The 20,394-nt window shown below is 42.1% G+C and overlaps 1 protein-coding gene across 22 annotated transcripts in view; it reads right to left on the bottom strand.

Moving 5' to 3' along the window:
- Nucleotides 1-20,394, bottom strand: part of GLIS3 (GLIS family zinc finger 3) — a 546,483-nt gene that overhangs the window by 21,943 nt on the left and 504,146 nt on the right. For all 22 annotated transcript variants that reach the window (XM_038527224.1, XM_038527215.1, XM_038527216.1 and 19 more), the window contains one exon: nucleotides 6,467-6,645. In XM_038527224.1, the coding sequence (XP_038383152.1) occupies nucleotides 6,467-6,645 (179 nt within the window). The remainder of the gene's footprint in view (nucleotides 1-6,466; nucleotides 6,646-20,394) is intronic.

Raw genomic sequence — 20,394 nt, forward strand, 5'->3', positions numbered from 1 at the left:
CTTCATTTCACAACTTCACGTATGCAGATGTGACTACATTTCCTGTGGGACGGGGTGTGTTTATTGTCTCTACAATTTGCCTTTAAAAAAAATAACCTTTAAACATTTAACATAAACCCCCACAAATGACATCAGTCATGGCTGTAACCCATAGGACTCTTCTGGAAAGTACCATTACACAATCACTGTAAATAAACAGGAACTCAGAGGAAGAAGTTAAACTTGTAAGGGCCACCTCACCATTTAAATATTAATGCTCTGAGATTCCTTAGGCTTGAAAGATAGTTTGGCTGTTTGGTAGGACAAGCCCTTTACAAAGTATTTTGTTCCTGGAGGCTGGCTGGTGGCTGGAAACCTTTTGTTTCCTGAGACGTCAATGTGAACTGGGCTGTCAAGCTTACCATACCTTATTGAGGTGAGAAAATGCCACCACTGTCTGCGAGCTGACGAGCTGACAGGGGCCAGCTTCTACAGGGACTGGGGCAGGACAACTCTAAATCATGAGAAAAGGCTCCCCCTCTGCACTGCCACTGTCTTGCTATCAGACTGCCCAGGCTGGGATGCAGCTCCATGGTGTTCTAATGAAATCTAATGACTGGATCATGTATGATGGAAATCTATGTTAGTAACTGGCTTCTCCCGAAGGTAATGATAAGAGCAAGGGGTGAAAAGCATAGCAACCTAAGAGGCTGCAGGAGAGGTGCAGAACAAGGGCAGAACCCTCCAGAAAGCCTCTACCACTGATTTCCGAGAGGTAATCAGTGTGAAGGATCTGAGAGTTCCATTTTGCAGATCAGAAAACTAGTTCGGAGACTGTTTGGCAGGCCCTGTGTTGTGTGCCTCTCCAATAAATGTTATTGACAGCATCGCAATTTTGTTAAGCCTAGCAATGCACTGAAATATCCTCCTTCCCAGACTCCCTCGCAAGTGACGGTAGCCTGTGCCAAAGTTTGGGGTCTGCCTGTACTTCATTCTCCTCCCTCCTCCATGACCGAAAACTGGGATGGGATATGGAGAATGTCAGCATCTATATTATCAACAGGAGGATGGAAGCCGCTTGTTACATATGGCAAAGTGGGAAGCTGGCAGGGGCTGGCGCACCGTGGGCTCCATGGGCTGTTCCCCCCAAGCACTGTCTACTACCAGGTGTCTTGTAATAGAGGGAGAGCAAAGCCATACACTGGGAGTGCTGTTCTAACATGAGAAACAAATCTGGAAACATCTTGTGCTCTGTACAATGTGGACTGCAGATAACAGGCTCTTTGGGGAAATTTGGGATTGGGACAGACCACTCAAAATCTATGCAACCTTCTAACTATAGCAGGAACAACATAATCAAGAGGGAAACTGGGCAGCCAGTTCTATGCAGCTAGAGGCTCCTTGGTGGTTCAGAAATGCTCAAAAGTATTGACTGGAAAAGTTGGCTTGCAGGAATGAGACAACAGGTGCTAGAACCAGCGTATGGGAAAGACTGATCTGCCAGCCTAGGGCCATGCGAGGCCAGGTGCTTGCCTCTCCGGGGAAGGCGACCTTAGGGGCTGGCTCATTTCCGACTGTATTATAGGGGCTAGAGGAACTTCTGCCTGTGCAGCAGCAGGGCTGAAAGCTTGTTTTATTTCCTTCTTTTGCTATTCTAGTTCCCCTTGCCTAGAAAAGACTGCCGGTGAATGCACACAATTCTGCATTCTTTTGACACCATTCTTCTAACTTATCAGTGGCATCTGAGTGAACTGGACTATTCAGTCTTGTTGTTTGGGTGCTGTACTGGTGCGGTGCAATATAATCCAAGCAGTTAGGGTGCTACATTCCCACTTCTCCAATTCTGTTCCCTACACATGCCGTGGATTACTTTCCTAAAATATCAGGCTGCCTTCTCCACTCAGTGGCATTATACTCATAATAGCCCCAAATCCTTCTATGAGCTGGGCTTGCTGGTTCCCAGCCTCCTCTATTTATCTTCAAAACCCGATTCAAGAGTCATCTCTAGAAACACTTCTATGACACCTTCTTCTGAATAAATCAGGTGCCTTGATATTATTATTATTATTATTATTATTATTATTATTATTACTGCATGTGTCACCCCATTGATTAAATGGCATTCATGTTTGCCTGGCACAGGGACCAACAAACACTTGCTGAATTGAACTTGGCCTCTCCTTGATGGGTCCAGAAGCAGGAAGGTTGTGAAAATGCTGTTTTAGGAATTCCCATGGCATTCTAAGAGCCCAGAATGAATAGGGCATTTAAAAAGAAATTATCCATTAGTACCATAACAAAATGTACAAATATCAACTCTCAGGCAACTAATCCAGGCAAGATTCTGAAGCTTGCCCGGGCAAGAGAATAGTCCTAAAGAGAAAGAAAAGACTGCAGAACAAGCTTACATGATTGGAAAGAGTTGTTCCTATGTTTACATCTAAAATAAAAGACTAAAATGTACTTAAAAGTTGCCTTGGAGATGCCACCCAAACAGAGACCTGTAAATGCTACCAACATTCAAACGTTAAAAGGAATGACACCTCATCTACCTTACTAATGAAGGTGACATAAATGGATGAAGTCGATGCAGAATCAACAAAGCTGAGCTCTAGTCCTGGGTCATTTGCTGGGTGAGGGAATCGAACAAGCAGTACTATTAATCTTTTCAAAGTGTGCCTTTTATGAAACACTCATTAATACTGCAATAATGTATGGCGACAGATGGTGACTATACTGATCGTGGGGAAGCGCAGACTTGTCAAACCACTATGTTGTACACCTGAAACATAACATTGTCTGTCAAGCATAGTTTGATAGCAAATAAACCAATACACACACACACACACACACACGTACACACACAGCCCACAAAGTCTAAGCTCTGTATCAGTTAACATGGCATGAGCAAAGCCCAATGGGACATCATTTTCTTCCTCATCTGTAAGACCAAAACCCTTTGAATTCTAACTTGCATAGCTCTGTGTAAGGAAACAGCATCTACATACAAGTATATTTCCCCATGGAAAGATGTAAATACATATTTATTTTGGTGGGCCTTTGACTCAGAAACACACAGATGGAGAACGTGGCTTGGAAATGTGGACCTCTTGTTAAAGATGCCTGTGTGCTTGGCCAGGAAGGCAGAGATGCCTAGACATTTTGTTTTCTTCTGTGTTCTAGTTCTTATCTCTAAAAATACACTGATGACATTTTTCTCTGACCTCTACGTACCGCAGGGAATACAGAGGATGGGGGTGACGGCACTTATGAAAGCCATGAACTTCTTGAAAAACAGAACACTCACTCATTGTGGCTCTCATATCTGCACGCTGACACTGTGCTTGGGGTTTTAAAAATCTAGTTTTATGAGGGGATGAAGTTCCCTGGTACCAAGATGCTGTATGACACCACCCTGCAAACTAGTCCAACCAAAGCTGTCAATAATTGCAACTCATTTAGAAGATCTCCCTGTGCCTCCTTTTGCGCTCCCAGCACTGTATCACCTATTTGAAAAATATTAGATCAATTTGCTCCTTATCCTAAGGAGCCATTGATGAGCAATCCTCGTGCCTAGCAAGTTCCAGGAAAACATTTGCAGACAAAATGCTTGGAGGATGAAGTAAGGCTGCAACTGGATGCCCACTCCTTCATTCTTAGCAGTGGCCCAGTGGCTAAAGCCTGGACATTCCCTCTGTGAGCCCATCACAGCAGCTCCTTGCCCATCTTCTAAAAGAAAGTTATGTTTCCCAATTTGCATAACTCTATCCTGATCTCTTCCAGAAAGCCTTGTCATATGTATTTATTTTTAGGTTGCTGTTGGCAGTTTCTCATTGGCCAGGGGAATTTTTAACAATTGAAGTAAAAGTTAAAATAAAAAAGCAACTCAATGGTTTCAAGTTGACAATGTACTCATTATTCAACTAAAAAAGAGAAATATGGGAGAAGAGTCTTTTGCCAGGATGTGGTACAAAATGATAAGGTGGATCTCATTTTCTGTGTTGTCTGGTTTCATTTTGCATTCGTTAAATGAGAGTGTGTCAATCGTTTATTCAGTAAATATTTATTAAATGCCTACTTTGCACCAAGAATTATATGTGCCCTAAGGCTAGAGACATTATTCCTATTCTCAAAGAGTCCAATAAAGAAAAGGGAGGGAGAAGAAATAAAAGCATTAAATTAATTAAGCTCCTACTCTGCGTCAGGTGCTTTTCTTGTGGCCTCTTTGTAACCACTGATGAGAGAAGGTGGGTGAGACCCCTCAGAAGTTGTTCAGAGTCACACAGTTGAGTGGATTGGCATTTGTAATCGAATTGGTCTAATTCCAAAATCTCTTGAAAAATTTCTTCAGAAAGCAGAAAAAAAAGAAAACAAATTATCCATTATCCTTCCCATTATGATTAAAAACAAAACAAAATTGTTAATGTTTTGGAATATTTCCTTCCATTTTTTTTGGCTACATGTAGATTAATTTTTGAATTTTTAAAATGTTTCACATTGTAATCTAAGTGTGTTATATGGCCTTTCATTGGACCTATGAAACCATTGCCTGAAATGCTCCATTATTTTTTATAGCATTAGAGAGAAAAATCATTGCCAATCATATGATGCCACTGACTGATGCATGTTCAGACCTCCACCATGTTAAAATGTGAAGGGTTAAAGTCATGTGTGGTAGGATCAGTGCCCTACTCTGTATCCCTAAAAGCCCACATTGTCTACCTCCTGCCTGCAGTAAAGGTGGCTTCCCAACACAGGGGACCTGGATCTCCCCTATATTGGACAAGCTTTTTGTCTGGGTGAGGAGATCTCCTGCAGAGATCTCCTTTCTCACACATGCATTGCTTTGTGCACAGTTGATACTCAAGAAATATTTCTTGGTTGAATAAATACACAACTAAAACTTAAGAAAAAGGTTACCCGATGGAAAAGGATAAAAATTACCATAGGCCCAAACAATGGTGGAAGCCCAGGTTCTGTCAGGAGATGAGGGTTTGTGTGATGGCTCTCAGCAAGAGAGGAGATGGATGGAGCCAGTGGCCTGGGCTTCTTAACGTCTTTCCCTCCCCATAGCTCACTACTCTGTCCTCCTCTCTGGCTGTCCAGACCCCTATTGGGATGTCCTCACATACACGTCACTCCACAACACTCCCTGATTCTGCCATCTTGGGAAGTCAGTCATGCTTATTCACACTCAGCTGAAACCCTGATTAAGATTTGGGGACACCACTCAGTAACATCAAATAACAACTCACGTGGAACAAACTCAGGAATTAGCAAGAGGCAGATGGAGGAGAGTCCTATTTTTCAGGAGCTGAAACTCTCGTTTAAATGGACAGTATCTCCTTCACCGCCAGCAAGTTAAAGACTACATATAGTCTGAGCCTATGTGATTTGACAACTCAATTCAACTTTCTATGAATGTTCACAAAGATATCTGCCTGAGTCAGCAAAATTGGTGTAAATAAAAAAAAGAAATTCAGCCAAACTTGGTTCTCCATGTATGTTCTAAGTTCAACCACAAATCTTCACATTTTGAATACCATCATGATTTCTCTTGCTTTTCCTTTCCTCCTGTTTTTTCTCTCTGCATTTGCCAAGCATCTGTGTGTCTTCACAGCATGTAGAGAACTGTGCTAAGTTCTCCAAGAAAAAGAACAATGGGTCAGAAAATTCTGACCTCAGAAAGAAGCTTATACATTAATAGAAAGGCAAATGTTCCTCACTAAGAAGTAACTTAACAAGGTAGAGAGAGAAGAGTGCTATCTGAGTGATGCAGGTGATATGCACCTGGAGCCAGGAGAGATGCAATCCAGCTAGAACACGAAGGGAGGCTTCAGCAAGGAGGTGTCATATCACCTGGGCCTTGAAAGACGAAGAGCTTCTGGGGATATGGGATCTGTGGAAGAAGGAGTATGCCTGGGCAAAAGCACTCCTGTGGTTCTGCTTTAAGTGACTATTTATTGTTTAGGAAACAAGATACTGTTGTTAGGGCCTATCTGTGAGGTGTTAAATCACTGGCCAGTAAACAGACCATCATCTTGGGCTGACTGCTCTGGGGTGTCATAAGTTATACCAGCTTAGGGCCAACACCAGGAAAATGCTATGAGATTTCATATGAAATCTACTGTATGCTGTATGACACCACCCTGCAAACTAGTCCAACCAAAGCTGTCAATAAGTGCAACTCATTTAGAAGATCTCCCTGTGCCTCCTTTTGCGCTCCCAGCACTGTATCACCTATTTGAAAAATATTAGATCAATTTGCTCCTTATCCTAAGGAGCCATTGATGAGCAATCCTCGTGCCTAGCAAGTTCCAGGAAAACATTTGCAGACAAAATGCTTGGAGGATGAAGTGTGACATTTTAGAGGAAAGTCATAAAAGCCAAAGCTTGGTGTGTGCCCGAATCGAAGGAACCCAGCACTGGTAACGATGGCACAGTATCACTTGTTGAGACTCAAGGGGGCTGTTGGCTCCCCACTTACCGTGGACATGGATTCCGTTTGGTTGAAAGGAAGAGTTTGTTTCCGGCTGGTAAGACTTCAGGTGTGGCCCGCCCGCAGGCTGCTGGGTGTGGGGAGGCTGTGTTCTCTGCATTACTGAAGAAGGAGCTGGAACCCTCCGGGGGCTGATGTGGTGAGGAGATGGAACAGAAGGTGCAAACCTAGGAACATGATCACAAAAGGAAGCGTGAGGGGCACGAAGAAGCAGGAGCAGAGACACACTCAAATTGCCAAATTCTGATTTGCACCCTGGCTGGATAAGAGCATGACAAGAAGCTCTCAAAGGGAAGTGCTGAAGACTTTCTCCCACTTTTAACCACTGGCTTCTCAAGTGAGAAACTGAGGGGATGAGGCGAGGTCAAGGAAGGGAAAATATAGTCACAGTTTGGGTTTGTCAAGCCTCTTAAAATGCATTTCAAATACTCTGGGTTTGGTGAAATGCAAAGCACATCTTTTGCCAGGCCCCTTTTTCTGCTAATTTTTAAATTCGTTTGCATTTTAGGGGAAATGTGATCCTTATGTTTCTGATTCATTTACACTTAGCTCATAAACATTTTGTTCTGTGAGACATATCTGAGGTCCAAGAAGTGTTACAAGTCTTTATCATAAGCCTCTCTCATCCTGTTCCCTTTAAACAATACAGTTTCTTTTGCCAAGAATGAGTGAAGCTAAACCTCAAAGGTCAACTGTGGTTTGAGATCCAGAACCTATCTGCATGGGCTCTGTGCTTGGCAAAGAACACTGCCCAGAGCCCAAGAACAGCGCAATGTGGGATATCTTTTGCAGCCACGTGTGCTAATCACAGTAAAGCTACCGGCAGTTTTGGAGGAGGGACGTGCAGATAGAATGTGACTTGACCAACTAACCTGAGACACCAAATTGATAACTGTCCACCAGTCTTCTGATTGTGAAGGGCAATTAGCAGGGTCTGACTCCCTGGGTCTAAAATGACTTTCTAGCACTTTCTAGGGTGTTGTTATGAGAATGGTGTTCAAGTTTACCAGTGTCTACATGATGGCCAGGTCAGTAGGGTGCTGGCACAGGGAACCTGTCAGAGCTGTGAAATGAAGTTGACAAAATAATTGGGGAGCAAACTGTATCAGCAATGAATTGTTTGGTCTCCACAAAAAGGCCCAGGAAGTTGAGAAGAGAGGTATCCAGAGGAGGCCGAAACAAACTGGCTGCATTAGGATGCATCTTTTCACTTTGCTGCGAGAGAACAGTAATTGAGTACCCTGGGCCGGGCAAATATATATTTTCCAAGTGTATCATCTTAATTGGAATTAGCCTGGAAGATGTGCTCAACGGCCTGAGAGAACACATCGCAAATGAACCCTGGCACTACCCTGAGAACATCTAGTAAAAACTCAAGTGCCAGGATTCCTCATATGGAGGCTATTTTCTTGGGGAACATGTCCCTGATGTGGCTGGCAATTCTCTCTGAGGTCATGGGAGGGAGCTGAAGAATTGTGGGATTGCAGGCTTTTGGGCTATGAGTCCACACAACCACACCATCCCAGAGCCCTGTGGGCAGGAGACCCCCAGGGAAAATGGGGAGGACTTGAATTGGAAACAATCTATGTCATGGCATCTCAATTCTGGGTTTGGGCAAAGCAGCAAGAGCCTTTGACTTGCTTCCTGATTATATTTCTTCATCTGGGAATAAAAGACGCCAGCACACTCTTGATGGTTTTCTGGTCTTTTCTCTGGTACTTCTGCCACTTTTCCTGGCTATTGAGGACTGACAGGGCGGAGATGTGAAGTTGGGGCCAGTCACAGTATGTACAAGCCTGATCCTGATGTGGTCAGCTTGATGGAGGAGATGGATTCTATTTTTACAATCCCTCACCCCCAGGCAAGTGAGTCTGACTCATAAAAGAGGGTTTGATTAACAAAGATAGAAAAGGTAGATGGGGAGGGGAAGGAGGCAAATATAAAATCAGCAATATAAAATTTTATCTCTTTGTAATTTGGGGTGATCTGGTTATAGAGTGAACCATGATTACTAGCTATAAAGGGGAGATTTCTCAACTACCTTAAAGGACAGACTTCATTTAGGAGTCATCTAGAATGTAAATTCCATACAAGAGACTCTCCATCTAGATACAGATTATATAGCTACATTTAAATTGTATATCTACGTATCTATCTAAAGAGCATATAATTACATGGTAATTATAAATCATTGTTATCTATTCATTCACACAAGTTCCAATTGCTGGCTGTGCCCTCTTGGCTATGACATATTATGTAATGTAGTAATGGTGAGCAAAGGAAAAAATAGGTGGTGGTATCACACCAAGGGATTAGTAATGCTTATCTCAGAGATCTGGAGGGGAGTAAACTATACCTACTGACCATTCAACTGACTCCACATTTTGCTTTTTGCTAATTCAGACTGGATTTTTCTCCATGTTACTCAAATAAGTAAGATTATATGGTATAAAGTTAATGTAATTTTAAAATACAGTGTGTCACTTCATATAAAGTACTAATAAAAACTTAAACATACATATTCTAGATGAGATAAATGTACACTTAAAAAAGGCCTTGATTTGGAAAGGAAAACACATACAAAAATTTTAACTTTTACACATATAGAGAAAAGATGAAAAGTGACAAGATGTGATTATAATTATCTAACAATTGCCAGCAATAAGGAAATAAGTAAGAACTCAGTGCTAAAAAGCCCACCACAAGAAATGAATGTAGAAATGTGACTGATTTTCAAGTACAGCACTTAGATTTAATTTTGTTATGGCTGACAAATGGTACATAGTATTTTATTGAAAAATCTCTCACAATCTAATTTAAATTTATCTTCTATAAACCTGGTTACATGTTAACCAGGTCATAGTAGAATAGAATTAGCAAATTAAAATAAGAGGTGAGGGGGTAGGAGAGGAGTGCAGAAGCGAGGGAGGCTCCCTGTTAGAGGAAAGGCCCTGCCATCATCCAAAACAGTCACTGACAACTCGTAACAAGGCAGATGCCAGAAACATTTTATAAAAAAGCCAAAAGGACTCAAGAAACTTGAGTGGTTTGAAGCCATGTACTCCAGAAGCAAGCAAAGAACCAGGAACATACACACTTACACAGAAGCTCATTAAGCCAAACGATGTTCTTACTGTTACTGAATCCTATTTTCTTAGTATCCTCACTGATTTTCCAACCTTGTTTTTAACAGGCATACACATACACATACCAAAATGAATAGAGTCCGAATATTCTGCCTAAAACAGAGAGGTTTTTTTTTTTTTTTAATCCAAAGAGGGTGAATTAAAAACATTTGATGCTAAAATAAACAATTGTGATGTGGAGTCTAAGTTGCAGTGATTTACAATTTTTCTCCCACGGAATAGCTCATCACCCATGACGTCAAGGCAAGGTGACGTCACTCTAATTCATTCTGAGTTACGGCAGTGTCCAGAAGCCAGAAGACAGAATGTCTGAAGTCTTCCTAGGTCCAACTCTGTCCCCCAGCTACTGATCTGCAGTTGACATTTCACAGATTTCATTCAATGTAGCTTACCAGTCTCTTCTTTGAAACAATAGAAGGTTGTTAATATAAATATGCACACAATGGGCTAGAAATGAAAGAAAGAAAGAAAGAAAGAAAGAAAGAAAGAAAGAAAGAAAGAAAGAAAGAAAGAAAAAGAAAGAAAGAAATCACTGCTTACCAGAAACACTTCACACAAAAGCTAACCAGAGAACTGAGTCAGTCAACCTTTTGTACTCCTTTAGTGGAGGAGTTTATAACCTCAGCATGAGCCACGGTTGAATGGTTTGTACCTCTCCTCCAACCTCCTGCCAAAAAACCCAAAAACAGAACAAAAAAACAAAATAAAGACAAAACAGGGAGGAAACAGGTTTTAAAGGACTCATAAAAAAAAAATATCTTCTGAAAAAAACTCACACAACTTAAAAAAGCTTCTGTAAATATATATCTATATATATAGACCTTAGAAAATGTCTGATTATTTAGGGGGATTTAGTCAGTTTCACTCCTCTTCTGTGGCCCCACTTTCACCTTCAGCTCACACTGAGCTTTCCAACCTTGCAGTGAGGTAGGCCAGAAGCAAGGAGGTCATGTTTCCTGTAAATGTAGTACTCAGAAACAGTCTTAGATTATTTCACAGGACAGTAGATCTCGATTGAGACATACAGAACTGGTGAGGTTCATAATGCAGTAAAATTACAAATGGCAAGAGGAGATGGATATCAATGAACACCCACTGGGCTTGGATTCCGGCTCTGTCCCTACTAGCTAGATAATCCCGAATAAATTTCCTGACATTTCCCAGCCTCAATTTCAAGTATAAAATAAAGATAATCTCAATGCCTACTGGGGATCATAAAATCTGAGATAACATATTCATTTATTCATTCAAGAGATATTTATTGAGCACTGACCCAGTGTGTGGCCCTGTTCCCATCACTAGGGACAGAGCAACACATGACATACATCCCTGCTTCTGTGGAACTTACATTCTGGGGAGGAGAGGCAGGCAATGAACAAAGTGAAATAAGCAAACTATATGTTGTACTGAGGAAATGAGTACTACGGAGAAAAATCAATAATGGGAGGTAAGGGGTGGGGGTGGATTATGAACAATTTTAAATTGGGAAGTCAGAGATTTCCAAGTACTTTAGACAAAGTCTGACATCTTCCAGATGATCAGCACATGTCTATGGAGTGATCGCCCTGAATGGAACGTATACCTAAGGTATCCCTGACATTAACATGTATACAGTGCTTGAGAGCTCTGTAAGATTGTAACTCCAGCACTGCATTTGAATTTCTATAGAGTTCTTAAAATAAAACATCTTAGGACTCTTTTCTCTCTTGGCCATTCAGATACGGAAACTAAGGTTCAGAGAAAGCAAGGTATTTACTCCTCTGGCTAATTTTCCAATTCTAAGAGCACATAGTCATGGCCTTGTGTAAGAATCCCATTTCTCGGCACTGGTCTTCCCCCCAGAGTATCCTGAGTTCACAAATTCATACAATCATTATTATGTTCTAGCTGAAAGGTAATGGGGTAGCCTTATTTGGATGAGATGAGGCAGGCCCAGAGGCATGAAATGATGTGCCCAGTCACACAGCTAGTTCTCCAATGCCACTTTATCCCAGGAAGGTAAGATGCTCTCTAGTGGAGGCTCCAGGCAAGGTGGAGGGGAGGATGAGGGAGCATCCCTCATGTGCTCCTGTGAGCATCTGAGATTTGGAACCCTATTGCCAGCTGGCAGGGGAAGGGTGTGTGAATGATCCACTGCCTTGAGGAGACCTAGCAATCAGCTTCCCAGTTTGCTTTGGTGAACTTGTTCACTTCTGCACTAGAGTTCTTTGTGCCTAAGCAGGCTTATACCTTTAGTCTTTCCAGCTGGCTAACTCCTTTCAAATAATGCTCTGTCTCCTGTCTGTAAGTCCAAGGTATTTCTATGTCAATTAACAACTGTATTTCTTCAAACAGTATTTGCTAATAGACCATTTTGCAGGTTAAGCATGTCATAAATGTGTCTTACTTTTCTTCATTTGTGCTGCATTTGCAAACAGTTCTAGCAAGCAACTTGGGGCTGTGTGCTTAAGCATTGCTTTGGGGGTTAATACTTTGAAAAGAGGGATTTCCATGATCAAGTAGATTAAATGTCAGTTGATATGTGCTTTGGACCGGTCTCTTCTCCCCCTCTCTCTTCCACAGGGGTTGCAGACCTCCCAAAGAAGGAAGAATGCATCAGAACAGCTTGTTTCATTGTATTCACATGAAAAATATTATTGATTTGCTGCTAGGGAGTAGAAATAATGGATACAAACTGGTCCATGGTGGATTTGGGAAGGCATTTTTTTATCCCCCAATGAATTGTGGTGGTTTTTAAATTCATCTGTGAAAACTAATCAATAAAAAGTGGCTTTAGCCGTTGGCCAACTACAGAGGAGGAAAAAAGGAATCCTTTTCAAAACCTAAAAAGAAAAGCACAGTTTTAAGGATTTCACATCTGATTTAACATCTAAAAAAAACCCCCCAATGATAATACCCCACTTTGTATAGCCAGACAGCACTCCATTTTAGTAGACTTTAGTGGTCTTTATAACGATTTATGAATCACTTCATGAATTCCTGGCTGACTCATCTGGGTGACTATAGTATCTACTTATACTTCCCTTCTGTCTCACAAAAGAGACACTTGGATTCAGTTCAATCCAGATTTGTCCCCGAATGAATCACAGCACGTTACTGGGGGAACTGCAAATTGAATTCTGCTTCTGAGACAATCAAGACCAGCTTTCAGTAATGAAGAAACAGCCGCTGGGAAGTGTGGGTAATTGCAACACTGTCCATCTGGGCAGGACTAAAGCCCGCCAAGAGCTGTAGGTCCGTCCGAGGATTCTGTTCCAAACTACTCAAAGAGCTGAATCCATCTCCTGCAAGGGCTTAGTGTTTCATTCTCCTCACGAGAGGCTAGGTCAATATTAACTGCAAATAATTTATCACATTGGGTAAGACCAAGACTCAAACATGATTGCCTGAGCCTCCACAGACCATGACAGAATGAGGGCTGTGAACTGGCTGTAGGTGAAATGATCACCAAGGATTTTTACAGAAGGCTCACATGTAGATTTTGATGAGAGCATTTGTGGGAAACAGGATAGCGTGTTCTGGAGGACACTTCTTGCACTTGGTTGGTGGGGGTTGGTCCTAAGTCCAGAAAACGAAGCCATCAATGCCCAAGGCAGAGGAGGGTATTTTTTTTCTGATAGAGACCGAAATGGGGCGGAGGGCACCACAATCTCTCCCTCGCTGTGAAAATGAAAAGGGAGGGGAAGAGGACACTCAGGATATGTCAGGGAAATGAATTATGCAGGACACATTTAACCAAGAGCTAGGATTTTTTGGAATATCTTGACTGAAGAATTGGCTGTGACTCTGTTGTTTGTCTATTTCAGAATCCGATGTGATGGGGAGAAAGGGAAGAAACGTTGGATTCTGCCAGATTCTCTTTACAAAAAAAAAAAAAAAAAAAAAAATTCACCAACCAGAAGAGAATTTATCCAGAGTGGTCTTAGACATTTGATGTTAAAAATTCTGCCATAAAAAAGAAAACCTTTTGGAGCGAGCTCATCCTCTGGGCAGCTCTGAGCAGGTCAAAGCAAGGGGATTAACTCAGGGTCCTGTGGCAAAGAGAAGACTCTTCCTCTTGTTCAGCATGGCATGTTAGGCATGGAGTTCAGTCTGCTTTGCAATGGAGTGGATCACATGAAAGGAAAACACTCAGGAGTGAGTGTAACAAGAAAGCCAGCCGGGAAATGAGGGGGAAGAGTGTTGTTTTTGTCTCAACATGAGAAAGGGAGGCACAGGTATAGGAAAAAAATGGCCCCTTCCATGTCTTTCCCATGGTCTCAAATTGTGAACACGAGTCTCTTGAAAACACCAGAAGAACTTTTAGAATTAACTTCAGATGCAGTACTCCTGCCATGTATGGCCAGGTGCCTTTGAAAGTCACTGCCAAATGAGACCTTAAAAGTCAATATCATCCATAAATTTGAAAGAAATTAGCTGGGTGATGGTTCGGTCAGTAATAACATGTGCTGTTTATGTGTGATTTTTTACTCTTCAGGATGTCAGGTTACTACTGTAGTGACCACAAAGGAGTTTTCTATACCTTCCCTTGAATACAAGGCTCCACATTTGGTTAGAGAAATAAACTGGGGGAGACTACATCTATTAAAAATTAACAATCGGGCACCTGGGTGGCTCAGTGATTGAGCATCTGCCTTCAGTTCAGGCTGTGATCCTAGGGTCCTGAGATCGAGCCCTGCATTGGGCTCCCCACAGGGAGCCTGTGTCTTCCTCTTCCTATGTCTCGGTCTCTCTCTTTCTGTGTCTCTCATGAATAAATAAAAACAAAATCTTTAAAAATTCACAATCAGAGAAGGGCTCTTAGCTCTTATAGATGAAAAGATCATCAAATACTTGGATGTTTGCTACCATTTTGTATTCCTCACTCATCCAGTCCTACACAAAGAAAGTATTTAATAAATGTTGGTCGTTGCTATTGAGGAATTATTCTGTTGAACAGACCCCAGGCTCCACAGACTTAGCTCCTAACTCGGTGCCTCTTTTTGTGTCCAGGTAGATGGTACCTTTGCCCAATTGGAGCTAATACCCAGCTGGATACTATATTTGCCCAGAGACCACAGTTTCTTTTTCTGAAGAGAGACCATCTAATTCAAGAGAATTAATTCAAGATTCATTCAATCTAATTCAAGATTCCAATTATTGACTCTTGGGAAGATGATTAAATCCTAGAAAACTGTTTCTCCCTGCAACTAAACAAAAAAGCAACCAAAGACCATGTTTCAGAAAAGGAAGCAAAAAACCTCTGTCTCGTGGTTTCGGCTCACCCTCATGGTCTCCTCACCACCAACAGGCAGTTTTTCCACTTGCAAAAAGATATACAGTTCCTTCAGAGCCAATCCCCCAACTGCCTCCCATCCAGGAGATAAAGTTGATTTCCAGGTCACACTAGAAAGGCTTACAGGCTTTCACTTTGGGAATTCTGCCTCCATATGAGGTGCTGTTTTGGAGAAAGCCTAGGAAAGGAATACCCTGATATATCTGAATAACATAATGGCTTAGTTTGAGCTCCACGCTGCTTCATGCTAACACACTAAAGTAGAGGTTGCAAGAAAAGGAATTCTATTTTACCTCAAGCCTTCCTTGTTATTGTCATGACTCACTTTCCTGACTGAAAATCCAAGGGGACTAAAAAAACATCATCTTGGGCTTCGCATGAGGTAGATTTGTTTGGAATGTGGGAACAAAATAAAGATGGCTGATTTGGCATTCAGGGGTGAAATGAATGAGACCTCTTTAAAATGAAAAACCAGAGCACTTCAAAATTAAAAATACATGGAAAACAATCTGATGTGAAGGAATATTTGAACCATGAGTCAAGCTGTTTGTCTGGTGGAGTGACATGCATACGCTCACATCAGCGTCTCTTGCTTTGCTCTGAGGTGATGCAGAGGACAATGTGCAGACAGAGAGAAGAGCTGCAGTCACCTGCTCAGGGTTACTGTTACTCTTCCCAGAAACCATAAAGGAATCATAGTTGTAGTCCTCCCTGATGTGGAAACAAAGGCAGAGGAGAAATTATTAAATTTTCTTACTCCCTACAGCCCAATGTCAAGTCCTTGAAACAGGCAGAGTGACCTTCCTCTAGGGACTCAGCTGCCTCGATGTTGATATTCTGCTGAAGGCAAAAAGCAACGTTAGCTGGATCCCCAGGATCCTAGAGTCTACTTTCACATATAAAATTCCTTTACAAATTCCCTTTATCTGTAAACCCCTCAAGATAAGTGTTGGCAATCATCTCCCAAGCATACGACCCACCGATGTACATCTAAAGGGTCTCACAACTCAGGTTTTATTAGACGGTAACAAATGACATTTCCCAACAATAGCCAGGCCCCTCAAGGCCCTGGAAACCTTGCTTCCAAAATTCCTTAGAGACTTACGCTCTCCTTAACCCCCTCTCAACTTTAAAGTATATAATGGGGGGTGGGGGGGACACTCCTCATGATCCCCATGCAGCTCTTTCTGCCCACAAGTCCTGTCCCCGTGAATTTAATAAATTCACCTTTTTGCATCAAAGACATCTAAAGAATTCTTTCTTGGTTGCTGGCTTTGAAACCCCAACATCTTTCCTATATTACTCCCTTCTATTCACACCTGTTCATTCCACAGGATGCCCAAGCACTGAGGGGGTTAAGAGCTGTAAGCATGACATTGTCTCCCCTCTGGGAGCTCCGGTTCTAGTGGGTTGTAAGCAAATCAGCAGACAGCATAATCTCGGGGACGGCTAAATCTATGAAGAGAAACAGAGCAGAGTTAGCAAGGAGAGTGAGGTTGGGGGTGGAAGGTTTAGGGGAAGTGGTCAAGAAAGGCCTCTCCGAAGAGGTTACATGTGAGCAGACCTGAGAAATGAAGGCATGAGTCAAGTACAGTTCTAGTGATGGTGCCTTTCAGGTTTCAGGAGTAGCGCATACAAAGGCCCCAAGGCAAGATGAGTTGGTGTTTTCCAGGAATAGTAAGAAAACCAGTGTGGCCAGAGCCGAATAAGCAGGAGGAGCAGTGGTAAAGGAATGTGACTAAGGCAAGACCGTAGAGGGCTTTGTCACCTACAAAGAGGAGTCTGGATTTGACTCCAAGCATGGCAGGGGAGGGATGTGAGCAGGAAATCCTCAGAGACTCCATTTACATTTTAAAAGGGCCCCTCTTGTGAGGCCTGGAGTGTGCTAACAGGGTGACAGTCTGGGGACAGTCAGGGGCCTGCTGTAATTGAGATGGGAGGGAACAGCTGTGAACTCAGTGAACTCGGTTGGAGGAACGAAGCTGATTGTGTTTGAAGGTAGAGCTAACAGGACTTACAGATTAATTAGATGAGAGAGTGCTTGAGAAGAGGAGGCATCAGAGTTGAGTAGGCTTTTTAACTTCTTAGTGGTAAGTTAAGATAACCACATGGGCTTGGCTCATTATTGTCCTCCATTATCAAGAAATAGACTGGACTCCGAAAATTATGCTCATAAAAATTTTGCAGACAACACAGACATTTAAATTAGAGACAGATCAGAGACAAATCAGAGAAGACTAGAAAAGCCAGTTCAGCAATGTCTTTCTGTTGTTGTTGTTTTTCCCAAAAGAGTCATTCACAATCGCTAGGGAAATAAGAAGAAAGGAGAAAATATCATCAATTTCCCTGTATTTGTGCTAAGAGGAGTAGACCAGGGGAACATATTTAAGGGGAGCATATTTAGTAAGGTGAATATCTCTATGGGTAGCTTCATTCCACAGGCCAATAACCGATCTGATACCTGCCATAGAGGATGAAGCATGGCTGTGGTCATGGGTCAGCTTTGAAGAAGCTTAAAGACTTGCAGGCTATTCTGCCCTGGAATAAACTTGGAGAAGTATCAGAAACTACCCATAGACATAAAGGGAAAAAAATAGAATAAAGACCCCAAGCATTTCCAATCTAAGACCCAATGTTCTAATCTCTATTTTCAAGGCTGGGACATTGGGATTTTCTGCCTCTTCTCTGCTCGCAGCATAGACATTGGAAACAATGTTCATCACATTTCAGGGATTTGCAAATAAAATGTGTATGCGCATATGTGTATTGCAGGTAGATTTTGAACACCACTTCCCTCAACCCTGAATATCTGCAGAAGTCACTTTCCTACAGAGAAACCGAACCCTTCATGCGATACTGGGTGAGGATAACTGTTTTCTGGAGAGAAAACACTGCAGCCCCAAGAAAAAGAATGATGCTCATGATCACATGGCACTGGGTGAGCATGAAGTCAACGGCCTGATAGGATGATGCAGATGCCAGCATGCAGGCTGAAGAAATGGCTATCTGAAGCTAGGCTTGTTTTTCAGCTCTGGCTTTCTCAGTTATTTTGATGATCAAGATTGACAAGCTTTATTTTGGGGCCCTAGTTGCCCTGTAAGTCAGTATCTATCCACACGGGAAAGTATCTGTGACACATGTCAGGGATGCTCTTAGAGCTGCGCTCACTGGGTAAGTCGACATTATGACACATGGCAATGTGGATACCTCACAATAACACCCAAGTTTTCTTTGAAATAAGATGAGTGAGGCCAAGTTCCTGATGATATCAGAGCTCTCACTTCCAGACGCTCATCACGGTGCATCTAACACAGAGATTACTTTTTTTTTTTTTTTTTTTTTTGTTGCCACTCAGTGACTCTTCAAAATCCTTTAATATAGGTCATGACTACATAAAATACAAACTTGGAGTTTTAAGGGGCAAAACTGTCATTTCAAATTGTATTAAAAAAAGAAAGTAATATAAAATCTGCACTGCCTCGCTGGTCTGGCCTTTGTCTCCTGAGGACCAGACAGACGTCATTTCTTCTTCTGTTTGGTGTAGAATATGTTCTGAACTCTTGCTGGGTGGATAACAGGATAGGGAGGCCTTTGGAATGTATGCCAGGGTCACCAGGGTACCCTTCCTGGGCAAATACACAAATCCCTGTCCTCAAGAGAAAGCTCAATTTCCTGGATGCAGCTGATGAGGCCCTTCCCCATTCACACATGAAGCTCTGGCCTACAGCATTCCCACCTCAGCTTTTGAGCATACCCATGGTCCTTAGCCTGGTCTTACAGACTTTCAGATTTCAGACAGATGTTTCTTCTTCTATTTCTCCCACCCTCCCCCATTTTAGGGTCATTCTTGTGTGCTTCCACAGCCTCTTCTGACATCCCTTCATAACAGCCTACATTAAGACTGTCTGTCGGCCATCATCTCTATGAAACACCACAAGGGCATTCGGAGGTTAGAAGGAAATTTTAGGTTCCTGCCCTCAGAAAACTAGTAATTCAGTTAGCAAGATAACATCTGGGAAATGATAAATAAATAAAACAGAGGATAGGAACCAAGAGACTAAACGAGTCTCTGTGAGCTTTCCGGGTAGAGTTAACCCAGGCTCCAAGCTGGTCAACGTTTAGCCAAGAACAGAACAATAATGGAAGGTCCTTATTGTCTTTCTAGGTAGAACAGATCCTGAAATAAGATGCAGAAACAAACAGACCAAGTCAGTGAGCAGGCTGGTTTGACAAGAGTTGGAGAACAGTAAAGAATCTCAAGGAAGTTAAATAGAAAACAGTTGCTATCCTTAACCCTTCAGTATCCAGAAAAGCTGCAACATGCTTCCAGTGCTAAATTAGAAAATGCTATCAGTGAAGACCAGCTCTGGTTACCCAAAGGCACAGAAAGACTGTACACATGCATGCATGTGCACACACACACACACACACACACACACACACACAATCCTAGAATCCTAGCAATGTCACATCTGATATGGATAAAAACAGTTTCCCAATACTTGATACAGACTCCAGAAACTAACATTCCTTTTTAGTGAAGGTTTTTTGACTGCTTTCTCAGAAACGATAGTCCCTAACATTCTCTGCTGTGGATTCCTGTCCCAGATTGTGTATGTCTTGAGAAGGCTACATCCAGTCCCTGTTTTCAGCGTCCTGTGGCTCAGAGATGGGTCTCCTGGAAGCCCTTCACAAATCACTGCAGGTGGCCAATCCACAAGCTCCCTGAGCTCTGTCGCATATACTCCAGAGCACAGCATGTCTGTGGACTTCTATGGGATGGAGAGAGGCTGCTGATGCGTTCTTGGACAAGGTGAGCAACATAGATCCAGTGGACTTTTCTTGGGACTGTAAGATTTCTCCATTTCAAAAAGGGATTCATGTCAGTATGTTTGTTTTTTCTGCTCTAACAGACATACTATGAAACCCAATGAACTGACATTTCCAAAGATGCTGGGTTCCTATTATGGGAAGCCACTGTCATAAAGTACCGCTGGCTCATTCAACATGACACAGTAAAACACTACTTCCCATAATAAGTTTAAATCAACATTAGGTGATGTGGTGGTACTACATAAATCATTGAAACGATGTGTCATTCAGATAATATTTCAAAATAAAAATGGAGCCTCATCAAGTTGAGAGAACTTGCATTTACTTGATTTTATGATGGCAAAGATCAAAAAACCTGATGCTAACTGGATAGATGTGGTGGACCTTTCCTGACTTCTGACAGTGACTCAGCCCATTTTATTAACAAGCTAAAGCCAAGTAAATGATGAATCAGTGCTCACAAAGCAGGAAAAAATGCGTTTCCCACTAAAAATCGCAAAGTGTGATAAACCTATTTCCGTTAAGAAAACTGCTGGAGTTTTTACTGGGGGATTTCCCAGGCAAACAGAGGCAAAGATATATAAACCAAAAGCGGAAGGTAAGCACATTTCCTCGTAGTGTTTTTATGCTGCACACTAATGCAAACACAGTGCATAATTCAA

Source organism: Canis lupus, chromosome 1 (genome assembly GCF_011100685.1).
Source record: "Canis lupus familiaris isolate Mischka breed German Shepherd chromosome 1, alternate assembly UU_Cfam_GSD_1.0, whole genome shotgun sequence".
NCBI classification, from domain to species: domain Eukaryota; kingdom Metazoa; phylum Chordata; class Mammalia; order Carnivora; family Canidae; genus Canis; species Canis lupus.